At 42.3% G+C, this 13,706-nt stretch overlaps 1 protein-coding gene across 8 annotated transcripts in view; it reads right to left on the reverse strand.

Moving 5' to 3' along the window:
* EXOC6 (exocyst complex component 6) overlaps positions 1–7,035 on the reverse strand; it is an 87,218-nt gene extending 80,183 nt beyond the window's left edge. For 3 of the 8 annotated variants that reach the window (XM_064430888.1, XM_064430887.1, XM_064430886.1), the window contains exon 1: positions 6,886–7,035. In XM_064430888.1, coding sequence (XP_064286958.1) covers positions 6,886–7,007 — 122 coding nt within the window. In that variant the 5' untranslated portion in view covers positions 7,008–7,035. Of the gene's footprint in view, positions 1–4,739; positions 4,890–6,885 lie in introns of those variants that run through there. The other 5 variants (XM_064430890.1, XM_064430892.1, XM_064430893.1 and 2 more) reach the window with 2 other exon arrangements.
* Between the last annotated feature and the right edge of the window lie 6,671 nt (positions 7,036–13,706).

Below are 13,706 nucleotides of genomic sequence, written 5' to 3' on the forward strand. Positions count from 1 at the left end.
TCTGAATTTTCTTAGGACTTTGATCAGTAAAGGACAAAATAGTCTTGCTTATTTTTCTAATGATACCTTACTAAAGTGTAGCTTTTAGTTTTGGCTTTTCTGCAACACAAGGACAGAAGTTCAGAATGAACAGCTATCAATTTGTTTTGACACTTCAGCCAAACTCATTTATGATGTCCAACCTCCAAACTCTGCTTAACCTAAATGAGAAAATACAGCGCTATACAGAAATGATTTTGCTTTGCAGTCTCAGCTCAGGGCTGCTTTTACCAGCTCAATGCAGTTCTAGATCAGTGGAAGGTGACTGCAGCATACTGCAGCACCACACAGAATGCATCAACTGAACAGTACTTGTGGGTGTGATTTCTTCAGCCAGAGACAACAGGACAGCGAAATGTCTTCACAGGAGGCTCTCTAAGAACTCTTCAAAGATGGTTCATGGCCAACACAACTTAGAGCAACCTACAAGATGCTCTAATGTCTACCAGGCAACAGCTTCGTGATGACAGATTTCAGGAAGAGAGAATTGAATTAAAAGCATTTTTACACTGACTTTTGAGGAGCACTTTCCAAGCTTGTGATTGTCAGTTAAAGCTACAGAGTATATTGTGCTTACAGACAGATACATCAATAGACACAGTAGCTCCTTATCAACTTCACCTTAGCAACAGAACTCCATTATCAAATCCCCCACAGTTTTTACATTTAATTTTACTTTTGTGGTTTTTTTCAGTCAAGGGATTGTGGGCATGGAGGTACTCCCCTGATAGGCTGTGTATGGAAACCACAGAACTCTGCAGACTTAGTGATGCAAAGCTCACAAGACGAAGTGTTTAGAGAAAGTCTACCATATGCTTATGAAATATTTTGCCAAGCTAGAGTTTAAGAGTTAATTCATCTATTAAAGAAAAAAAAGCTTTGAAATACTACACACTACTACAGACTCAAAGAAACTCATATCTATAGTACACAGGGCACTAGCAGAACAACTTCTACTCTGTCGAGTTTCACTTTGACCTTTTTCAACCAACCATAAACTAACCATCAAATAAGGTCAATTATTTTCTTCTGAAAAGAATTTGTCTTACTAGCTACCACAGCATGTCCAATTGACTATTCAAGAAATGTTAAAACACAGAGTTCAGTGAGGGCCTTAAGTTTTTTGTTAAGTTTCTGATTTTTCTATTGTTGTTGTTGAGAGGATTATGGCAATTGCCTTTCTTTCTCTTTGTCTTCTTCCACTTCCTTTCTAAAGATTAGAAATGAGATAGCACTCCCTGAGAGAAGCTCAAAAGTATGTATTCAACATGAATTATATGATATTAACATGTTCTATAAAAAGGTGAGAGTGATGAGCCTTTAACAAGTTTTGTCATTAATCTCATTTTGTTAGCCATTAAAGCCAAAAAGATGCTGATAAAAGCTTCACAGAGTCTGATGAAAAAAAAATAATCCTGGCTTGCTATAGACACAGTCTGCCTATTTAATGAAAGGCATGTTGGCTTAGGTCTCATTTATAATGATTCAGCATGTGTTACTGGATTTAGAGATGCAAGTAAAATAGCAGCAAATTTAAATCAATAAATTCATCCAGTTAAAATCTAACAAGAAAATTAATTTAATCCAATACAATCTCTTCCTCTCTTGAGATGCAGAGCAGTCTTTAGGAGCTAACTCTCCTAAGTAAATAAACCCAATTGCACTAGCTGTATGCTGATTCCTCCTATAAAGGACCTGCATTTCACATTCCTCTTTATAGGCAGATCTCAGAGTAGAAAATCACCTGCAGGATCAATTTGTATGTTGTTCCTTACCAGTAAATTACACACAAAACCATTATATATCGAGAAATGCTATTATTTTTTATATCATAAAAACAAGCACTGCCACTCTTGTAGCAGGGTAGGAAACAGCACCCTGGCAGGGACAGCCATACCCAACCAGCAAGAAAAACACTGAAGAAAAACAGCAGCAAAAATGTGTTTCCATGGAATCTACATAGAAAAACGTACACTTCCTTTGTGAAGCATGGATGCACTACGAAGACATTAACATCTTGATATTAACAATTAAGGATAAGTCAGATCTTGCATATCCTACAATCTTCAGCATTTCATATTACCTCATGCTGCTTATCCAAACCATGCACCTCAAGTCCCTTCTTTTGTTCTGCTATTTAAGTAGGTATGTTGGTTGGCTTTATTTGATGTGGCAATGCTATAAATATTCTCCCAACATTACAACCCAGAGATTACAAAAATATTCCATTTCACATAATGAAATTAATGTAATCTCAGTCATTACATGAGACAACTGGCCTCAATAGCTTCTGTGACTGGAAATCAATGGATCACTTCATGTTGTAGCCTTATGCAACTGCACGTAGAATTACTCAACTGATTTCTTTGATTCACATTGTTTAGCAAGTAAAACCTAGATCTCATGCAGAAAATAATGCTCCATTTTACATTTATGCTTCTTTCATTGAAATAGATCTTGTAATTTGATGTGGGATTTCAGACTTTTCAGTTTCACACAGCAATTCACAAATTGTAACAGACAGCTGAGCAGACAGCTCAAGTTTTGATTTTAAATACTGCTGTTCTTAGGGAGTAGAAGCATACTTCTGTGGTGTTTGCTGGACTTCTTTCAAAACACTCAGCCAGGTGTAACCACTCTTTCACCTAATTTTTTTTTATTTGTAATTGAACACTAGGGTTAAATGAGACCAACATCCACTTTTTTCCCTAAAAATCCTGAAAGTCGGCAAGGCAAAATTCCATTACTGGAAAATCAGTGATAGGACAGAAACATGCAAAAAATAAGAAATTAAATTTTAGTATTTATAAAGACATCAGCACATTTTAAATGCTTAATATGGATAAGAGATTCATATGGTGGTCCCTTCCCCCTCCACACCTATGGATGCCTTCTTCTGCTAATTAGTGTAGCCTAATACTCTGTTTGTCCTTTCTACAGGTTACTCTGATACAAGCTCTATACTGAAGATGGTGGCGAAACTGCAATTATATTTAATATTCTGTTGTGGTTTTTTGCAGGCATCAGCTTCAACCTGCCTGGGCTTGTTAAGTGAAACATGGTGAAACTGCCTCCAGGGACAACTCAAGTCTAAAAGCATCCCAGCTACTTTCCATCAGCCTAAGCCCACAGACTCCCACAGGTGAGGCTCCTTGTGATGCTCAACTTCAGCATCCCCACACTGTATCCCCAACAGCAGCTGTGCCTCAGGAACATGAGGGGAGATCAGAGCACAGTTTGCTCCAAGATGACCTCCAAGACCAGCCTGAGCCAGCAAGCAGCCACGGTGTGATGTCTAGATGAGCCCACCACACTCCCCATGGGGGCTCTCAGAGGATTGATTAGCACAGCCTCACACAAATGCCCAGACTGCGACCTCCTACACAGCTGTGGAGGATCCACTGTAGAAACACATCGCTAACCTCAAAATCAACTGCTATGATGTGTAAAATGACCCACTTGGCATGCAACAGAAACTTCTCTTCCACCAGTTCTCAGGACTGTGTTGTCACCCATGTAGCCCATGTCCATCCTTTCCCAGCCCTGTCCACACTCTCCAGCAGGCACCATTCCCACTGCAGGAAAAGCCAGCAGCACCATGCTCATTGCTTTGCAGCACACTGCCACACAAACTGCCTTTTCCAGTTTTCTGCACACAGGCTCACTGTATCTTTTCAAAGAGATAACATTCAAATTCACAGTTCTCTCTCCCCTGTCTGGCTAGTGCCTATGCTTTTTTTACTTCTTTCAGACATCTTTAATCGGAGAAGCATGAGCAAAGCTCCATGATGAAGCTCCTCTTTCCCCTGTGTTTCCTCTATAACCCAATTCACTCTCCACAGGCCCTGCCCTTATCTTCCCAGTTCTAAGTGAAAGGTACTTCCACATTTGCCTCCAACAGGAAAGGTTATGCAAAACCTTTTTTTTTTCCAAAATGCAGGCTAAGCCATTTGGCAGTACGTGGAATTGGAGGAAAAAGACAGAACACCAAACCACTGCAGTCATGGCACACCAGAAATGCTCTAAACACTGTCACATTTCCAAGGAAACTGGCCAGGGTAGTAGGTTTCAGACCGCATCATGAGAGGTTGCATAGTGGAGCACTGCAACACCCACCCACGGTACGGTTTCGGCCCCGTTCTCAGCACAGCACCGGCGGTACCGGCACACCCAGGGAGCTGACTCGTGTCCAGGTGCGGGCAGCAGAGCCCGGCCCTGGGTTACGGCGGGCGCCCCAAGCCCGGCCACCCGCGCCGGGCCCAGTCCCGAGGCCGCACTCCAGCCCCGCCGGAGCCGGGCTGTGCCCGGCCGCTTCCCCGGCAGACAATACCAGGGAGCGGCCAGCCCGCAGCCGGGCCACGGCCGCCGTCTCCACTCGGTCCCCGCTCCCTGTCAGCGCGCCGGCACGGCTTGACAGCCCCGCTCCCTGCCCGCACCGCGCCGGCTCCTGCCCTCGGCCCCGCAGCGCCCGGAACGGGGGGCGGCGGGCGGGCCCGCACGGAGCGGCAGCGGGGGCTGCGCGTCCCCTCCGCACCCGGCGCGGCCGCTCCCGCCCGCGGCGCTGCGGGCGGCCCCGCGCCGTCCCTGGGGAGCAGCTGTCAGAAAGCGCGGCCGGGCCGCGCCGCGGCTCCCGGGCCGGCGGGCGGGCAGCGCCTGGGAGCTTCACCCGCTGGCGGCGCCACGGCCCCAGCGCCCCGCACCTCAGGGTGGGTCCCACGCAGGCCGTGTCGGTGCTCTCGATCTCCTGCAGGATCCGATCATGCTCGGGGAGACTCTCCGCCATCTTGGATGGGAGGGACCCGGCGCCCGCGCCGCTGCGGGAGGCGCCGGGGGAGGAGCGGCCGCGGAGCCGGGCGGGGGCCGGCGGGGAGGGTTCGGCGGTGCGCGGGGCGGCGGGGGAGGCTGGGACAGGGGCAGGGGCAGGTGAGGGGCCGCGGGTCGCGCCGGGCCGCGCGCTTCGGGCTCGCACTAGCTCGACGGTGCTCCGCTGCCCTAGTCAGGGGCAGGCTAGGCCGGGGGGCCCGGCAAAGCCCCTCCGTCCCCGTGGCATCTCCGGCCGCTGGTGGCCGGCAGAGACAGCGGGCAGATGCGTCTGCCCGGCGCCAGCCGCTGCCACCCGCTCAGGGCACTGTGACAAACAAGGGACGCGCAAAGTGCGGCCCCTGGCCCGGACGGACCGGCTTAGAGGGCTCAACGCGACCTTTTCCACTGGGCTAGTTCTGCTTTGGTCTTGCGGCTAGTTCATGGTGTGGTCTTCTACTACTACTATTATTATTATTATTATTGTTATTATTATTGTTATTGTTGCGTTTGTTTGTTTCGATTCGACCGCGCCCGTCCCGGCAGGGAGGGAAGCACCGACCCCTGAGGCGGAGGCTGTGCATTCAGGTTATGTCGGTCTTCATTCCTTCCATTCTTTACGTGATAGAAACTTGGGGGTCTGGGTAAAAATAGAACAAAACCACGACAAAACAAAAAAGTGCATCTTTATGTGCAGTGGCCTGCTGTGTTTCACTAGAAACTGACATAATGTTTCCTAGTGCTTTGTACAGCAAAGCTTCGTGTGTCAATGAAGGAGGAATAACCTATTTTCTGCTTACATTTTACACTTTGTGGCCTGTGGCCAGGGATTAACTAATCCTTGGGTTTTGCATGCTCAGGAGACAGGATGCACCTGCTTTCTGGGCAAAGTTATCTGCACACAAGTGGGAAGTTCTTGTAAAGAAATAGGCCAGGCATGTAAAACTTCAGGGTGATGCGTCGCTACTTTTTCCAGTAAGGAACTGACAGCATTTGACAAATGTGAATGCATCAAAGTCTACAATTGCACTTGGCATCCTTCCAGCTACTATTATCAAGCTCATCATCTGTCCTGCCCTGGTGCAACTACACCTGTACACGAGTTAATAAATGGCACCAAAGACGGTGCACATCTTGTCTGTGCTTGTGCCTTTATCATATTCATTGTTGATTCACCTACTAAATCAACAAGGACTATTCTGAATGTAGACAAGTGCTTACAAAGTGCATAATAAAAAAAAAATTGGAAAAATCCTACTGCTTGTAGTATTTCCTTCAAGAAATCACTCAAATACAGTAACAATTTTCCCACATTCCTTTTTTTCCCATCTCCAAAATACTGAAGTTATAGGCTGACACATTTTTCAGGGTGAATTTAATTTTCTTTTTTTAGCCTGATCATTTCTGCAACCTGATGCCTACAGTGCCAGGCAGGCTATTTTTAAAACTCTTCTACAAATACTGACAATATACCTAGACAAATTACATTGCAATCATATATATTACTTTTTTTAAGGACAAATATGCTGAGGAATTTTTTCAGTTGCACTTTTACCATTAAACAGTTTCCATAAGCTACAAATTAAAAAAAAATTTAAATCTTCAGACATTTAGAAATATCGACAGTTAAACCTTAAGTAGTTCTGTCTTTGGTGATTAAAACAAAAGTTGTATTTATTAAAAATTTAAGAATAAGAAGCAGTAAATTCTTTTAAAATGTAGCTGTTTACTTGAAACTAAAAACACTGCTACACAAAAGAGAACATTTCCCCTTGTTTTCATTTTTAAGAGCACTTTCTTTTTTTCACAAATCTGCAGCCAACCATCAGAAACAGATTGCTTTGTCCAGGTGAAAAGAAAGGGCAGAGTAGGTGACCTTGGTTTGTATTTCACTGAGGGCCAGTCACATTGAAATTAAACTCAACTTTCTTGTGGGCTTCAGGGTCAGGAAAAAAAAGTTTCTAATACATTTTTCTGACTGAAAGAGCAGCTATAGAAGGAACACATCCATCATGAAGAGTATAATACCATTAAAAAGAAGCATACCTTAGGGTGGTTCCAAGAGGCAGCTCAAAGGACTGGATCTCAGCAAGGGCATTTTCATATATCTGATCTTTATTTTCTTCTAGATACAATTCTGGGAGATTTGACTTGCTTTTCCTTGCCATAGAGTAGCATAAAACTAATCTAACTTTAGGAGAGGACTTTTATTCTGATTATTATAGTTGACTAAGTGACTGCAGTCAGCAAAACCAAGCATTAAAAAAAAAGATCCTGTGCTAACCTCGTGACTCCTGAGGACTTTGTGTCCAAGAATGGTGCACAGCTGCTCTTTTCCTGTCTGCTGGTATCATTTGCCTCGTATGCACTACCCAGGCCTGCACAGTCTTTTGTGTGTGTGTTTGTCTAATATATATTAGTCTTAACAACAAATTTCCTGCCAAAATAATATTTTTATATCCTTGAAATAAATATTAAACCTGAAATTTAGTCATTTTGAAAAAATAACTTTAAAGGAATTTCAGGCACTAGACATCAATGCTTAATTTCTCTGTTAAATTTTATGAGATTAAAATTATTATTTTTAAAATTTATATTTTCCTTTTGCTATGTAAAAAGCTTGTACACAAGGACTTAGCTGGATTTATGAAAAAGGTTTATGGATCTCCTAAAGCATATTAGAAAAACAGAGAAAGATTTATGTTCTCATCATTTTCCTTTTCAGCATTAGTAGTTGCTACTTCTAATAACCAATTGCAGAAAAAGCTCTGTGACAACCTGTTACTAATTTATTACCTACATGGAAAAAAATGGATAGCAAATGTTGAGAGCAGTGCTGCTGTTACATCATTTTCATCATGATGGCAAAGAAAACACTTTGCACAATTGCCATGAATTACTTTAATTTCAGGCAGTTATTTCAAACATGAGACTGGAGTTCTAGATCTTTACGTTTAAACTATTCTTTAGAAGCCAAATTCAATATAATTTGGATAGTTGATATATTTTGGGGTTTTTAATATTTCTAGGTGTTTAATCAAAATTTGGCTCCTAATCTCAGTACTGCTCCTGACAAAATTGATTAATCCAGACACTCAAGATGCAGTCAACAGTTAAGTGCAGGGAAACAGAGATTACTCATTTTGGAGCAGGGGCTAAACAGTTTATTCACTTTTCTGTGCCCAGTGGGAACACGGAGGAGATGAGTTCACATCGGTAGCAGTGGGAACGAGCACTAAAGGCTGAAGTGAGTTAAGGCTACGTTCAAATTTGCAATGTGTTTCCTTGAACAAGCTGCTTTAATCACCGGTTTATTTTTTAAACAAAATTAAGCAATTGCTCTGTTAGCATTATTATGCAATACATTTCCTGCTTTCATGTTCTATATGGAGTCATGAGTAATTCTGACGCTTTTCACCAGAAATGGGAGCCTGTGATTGACCCATTCAGCCACTGGATGTCACACAAACGCAAATGAAAGGATGGATGTTGAAACTACTAATTTCTAATCTTAACAGTCACTGGATTCAGAATTAATTTAATAATGATGAGGTGACAGTGTGGAAGTAAACTGCAAATTTTATAAAAAGATTAAGCTTATTTGTGTGATAGAAGAAAGTACATCTGCTGCCACTGTGGAAGAGCAGTGGCAGGGCAGGTAAATCAGAGATGCCTCAGGCGTCTACACCCAGCCAACACACACTGTGGCTGGCAATAAAAGTAGAACGCAGTAATGGAAGCATTTATACAAACTGCTTTTATGAATATATTTATGTGATTATAAATTAGTTAGATTCTTACAGAAGCTTTAGATAAAATTTCTTCCTCCTCTCCCAAAAATTTAAACAGTAGCTTTCTTTAGGAAATCAGCTAACCAAAATAAACAGGACTCTGAATCTGTTGTGCAAATGTTCTTGTTGGTATTGCAGCTGCCTGGAAATAAATATGTTTAATAACAAAGCAAAACAATGTAAGAAGAAGCAAACAAATACAAAGGTGAATGACCAAGAAATAGGCAGATGTTAGTCTCTTCAGTTGTGGCAGTGGGTGTTGAAGTACCTTGGTTCCCTGGACAGGATCAGACCAAATTGCACCAGGCCTGGCTGCTCAACTCTCCAGAGTGTTTAAACCCCCACTGAACCTAAGACCATGACATCCAGAGGTTGATGCTGGGTGCAGTGGTGGATCGGTATCTGACCCCAGATCCGTGGGCAGGAGTACATTAACACCTGCCCAAAGCCCTTTCTGCTGCAATGACCCTGCTTCTACCCTGTGCTGTCTGTCCAGCCTGTGCTCCCCTTCCCCATGCCTGTCATCTGCTCCTCCCCACGATAATTCCAGTGCTGATCAGGTGTGCCCAACATCTACATCTTTCAGTCACACAGCAGCTTTTCCTGTTTCCAGCTGAGCTCAGGGCCACTCTCAAAAGGCTTTAGGGAACTGCCTTCTTCAAGGAAATAAAGTATTTTTGTAAAAAGACAAAGGATCAAATTCAGTATAGGCACTTGACATCCGCTTCTGGCAGAACAGTGTATCTTTGCTTCACAACTATACATAACATACTTGGAGGCTGCACCTAAATAGTTTGTCACCAAAGACAATGCTACGTTTTTGGGGTTTTTTTGATTTATGGTACTCTCCATGCAGAAAAGGACAGTAGGCGTTATCATTTCTGAGGTATCATACTTGTACTAGTTCAAGAAGCCTGAGAAGGCTTCTTTCAAAAGTCCTGGGCAGAAAATGAAAAGGTATTTTCTGTGCTGGTTAAATTCACACTGTTTCTGTGAAGGAAGTATTTAATTATCTGGACAGGCAGAAACCTCAGCCCTTGTAAGATATAGAGCTGTTGCCATCTTTCCAATCAACCTGAGATTTTCCTTTGAAAAAATGATCCATAGCACCTATTTCTTGCTGAAGGTGTAAAAACAGTTCACAGCTCAGAAGAGAGCAAGAGGGGAAATTGAGGAAAATTATCAACAATATTGTGAAACAGGATGCAGAGGCTTATCTAAAGAAAAACCACTTTCACCACGTCCTTTCTCCCCTTCCTCCCCTAATTCCTACTCTTCCCCAACCCTAATGGGATACCAGAGGGCCAAGAACTGCTGGTTTAAATCTTGTCTGCCTATGCTGATACTTTAAAAATACATTTTACCCACATGACCATTACAAGAAGTGTATGTACTGTAGAGTAAGGTCCTTACTGGGTATGCAATTCCAGTGTAGATTACTTCCTTTTTTTTACAATTGCCAGGGCACGATTAGCAGCTTTGAGACTGTTTCATTTTCTTTCCCAGTTGGATTGGAATCCATTTTGAATGAATCATGGAAAAGAGAGAAGGGGGAAAATGTCCACCCTCAAATGGAATTACTATAGATAATTTTCACATGCAATGCCATCCATAACAAATTACTTCATTGGTCATTGCCCAGATATCTCCTCTTTACATCCCTCCACAAGGACAACAATGCCATTAGTCATTTCTCTGGCATCTCCTGCTCTGCTACTGCCTTCTTTCCTGGGCTCATCCCCAAACTGGACCCTTGCAAACCAGCTCGTTCTCCCCAGAAACTGAACTGACTTCTCCCGTTCCCCTTGTGCCTGTTTTTCTGATGGCCAGACCTGTTCTCCCTCTCAGATGAAACATGGTAGCAACAACCCTATCGAATTATTCTTGGGGAAAACAAGCAGATGAGGAGATGATGGAATTGCCATTTTTTGCTTTTTACCTTTTTGCCTAATATACAGCCAGTACATTAGGTATCAGCAGGGACATTACCTTTTTTTATTTCAAAGCATTTAAGTGAATTATGTTTTCTGAATAGTAGTCAAAATTGTAAATACATTGTTTTTTTGTTTTAATTACACTAGATTTAAGAATTGGACAGTGTATATAACAATCTTCACCAAAATACTGAATTAACAATGTTCTATTTCACATGGTTTTTTTTATAGTAAATTGTCAGAACAGCACACATCTCTCCCATTAGGAGGGCAGTGCATCACTAACTGCTTTTGACATTTCACTGACATCTTAACAAGTGCCTAAAAATATCTGGAGAGATCCTCAGCTGGTGCTGATGTTATCTTTGTAAGAGTCAATAAAGGCATTGAAACTACTGGTTGAACAGAGGCACTTCAGTCTGACTGCAGTGGGAAGGAGAGGAGAGTCTCTGTCATTGCATGTGTTTATATAATGCTAGGTGCCATTGAAGAACAAGTACTATTTCATTTTCATTGCAACATACAAACCATATTTTTTTAGCATAGCATTTGAATGATGCTACAAAACAGCATCTTTATCGTTCTACAGAACAAAACACTGATGTATAAATTTTTTTCTCTCTGCTTACCAGTGCTTTTAAAAAACAGGCATTGACGAAAACCCTGAGTCAAGGACATGCCATGGGAGCCTGAGGGCTTTGCTTCTTTATAGGCAGTGAGGAGCTGTCTTACAGATATTGTTCTGGAGGACATTTACTTTCCTTGAACAGGAGGGTTGGGTTTTTTCTCCACAAGTTCAAGAGCATCCACTCTTAGATAGCCACAGGGATTGTATTCCTTATGTAACCCAGGAGAAAAACAGCCCCTGTTCTAGTTTGGGGTATGAATGAGTCAGAAATTAAAACAACTTTTGATGTTAGGATGCGTGCATGACAGACATCTGACTGGTGATGGCCAAGTGGTCCCAGCTTGATGAGTTGCTGTCAGCTGAGCCACAGTGAGAGACAGACACAGTGCCCACTGAGTCTATTCTCACTGCAATCTGAAATGCTCTAATTGAAACTACTATGAACAACCCACTCAGAAGTTTGATCATTTTTATCATGGCCTTTATTCTTTTAATACTTCAGGAAGAAAAAAAACAACCTTGTCTGAATATAGGCTTGAATTGCTTTAGCTAATAATTAATTAAACCAAATATCTCCATAGGCATTTTCAGTCTCTCAGGTTCTTATTTCAGTTTAGTTAGATCTCCACCTAATTGATTTAAGTGAAATAATTCTGCCTTAGAAAGGAATATTATCAGATAGTTTTTTGCACCAGTTCTGTGTGGGTCAGGCTTATCCTTCTGCTACATTCTCCACTCATGCTTCCCTGAAGTTTGTAAGAGGGAACAGTTAGCATTAGGTTACCACTGCGTGATGGTTCATATCTAATTGTTCTTCTAGTCAGATCTGGCCAGAGGAAATCTTCAGTATTCATTTTGCTGAAGAGCCCATGCCTATTCAGTAGTGGTAACAGCAATCAGGAAATTTAAAGGAAGTACCTTGACTATCTGCTGCTTAGATAGCTGGGTCTTATTACTATGAAAAAAAAAGTAAAACCAACCAAGCAAAAAACATTGCCAAATAATACTATACTTCAAGAGAAAAAATCTCTTTTCCAGTAAATGAGTACAAGAATCATTGTTTAAAGTGTCACACCACACTAACTGCTTTTTTGTAATATTTCCTAGCTATATTCAATTAACATGGCACGTTAGACCTCGTAAATCAACACTATTAGCTTTGAAAGGAACTGCTTGTTTTTTGAGAACATTCCAGGCCACAAACACTTTTTCCAGTGAAAACTGAACAATTACAATAAGACTCTGTTTTGGTATGAAAATAGGAAATGATGCTAAACAAAAGGGAATGTTTGTTTAGAAATTCCAAGGCCATTAATTTATATTAAGAAACTGTTTGTGCTCAGAGACTGTAATCAAAAGGTGATGTGAATCATTGATCACAAAAGGACTTTATAGATAAGGAGCAAGTGCAGTGCTGGGTGATTGTATTATATATTAACAACTTTCATGAGCAGCTTTTGCTGATTCATTTGGCAGGAAGTGAGCTGCCAAGAGAGATTTCTAGAGGAGGAACAATCAACAATATTTTCATATAAAATAACCTCCAGTTACTGTATTGTTCTCACAACATTTGATAATTAATGTTTTCCTGTTCAAGAAAAAAAATGCATAAATCACAAAAACAAAGGCAAATCTGGTTTAGTGTTACACTGCTATAAATACACACAAAGACAAAGTAAGGGCACTGATCAATTAAAAAATTGGAAAACTGGTAAGTACTCCTTGTGAAATTACTGCACTGTTTGGAATTAAAGATATGGTAAATGCTATTCTTTTTTGGAGGAAAAAAAAGTCACACTTTTGTATTTCTTCTTGGTTTGGAAGCTCACTGGCCATGGCACGCCTGGGATTTTATCCAGAAACCAATACTTGGTTTCCATTCAGGAGAGCAGGACCTCCACAGACACCAGTTCTGAGCCACACTGAGGGCTAACACCATGCTGGGAGGCTGCTACAAATGATAGGAGAGCTCCATGCTCTAGAAATTGAAGCTGAATCACTGCAGGCAGACCCGACACAGCAGCACACCCAGAGCCCAGGACACCAATGCCACCAGGCCAGCCCCAGGAGCGCGTTCCAGAGCACCCCATGGCACAGGGACAGCTTGGCCCTCCAAGCAAGCACCCTGAGCAGAGCAGCCAGCCAAGGAGGGGGTTCCCACTGCTCCACCACGGTGAGGAGAGCTGGGGGCCTGTGTCACAAAGTCCACAGCAAGGGGACACCCTGAGGCTGGGGGTCCTCTGCCATCCGGCCCGTGCCAAGGATGCTTTGCCCACGATGCCAGCAGGCATCATTCAGCTTTCTTAAACCCTGTCATTGCTGCCACTGGTACAAAATCAGGTAAAAAAATACAAATGCCTTTGACTAATCTTAGTTATAACTTGATGTGTGATTGCAATGCCCAAATGCAGTGAATTTGGGAACTCATGGTGGAGGAAAGAGAACAGGAGAGAAAGCATGGACCAAGGAGCTTCTGAGAGTAAAAGATGCTGCAATATATCTTATAGACACTTG

This window comes from Passer domesticus, chromosome 8 (genome assembly GCF_036417665.1).
Source record: "Passer domesticus isolate bPasDom1 chromosome 8, bPasDom1.hap1, whole genome shotgun sequence".
NCBI classification, from domain to species: Eukaryota; Metazoa; Chordata; class Aves; order Passeriformes; family Passeridae; genus Passer; species Passer domesticus.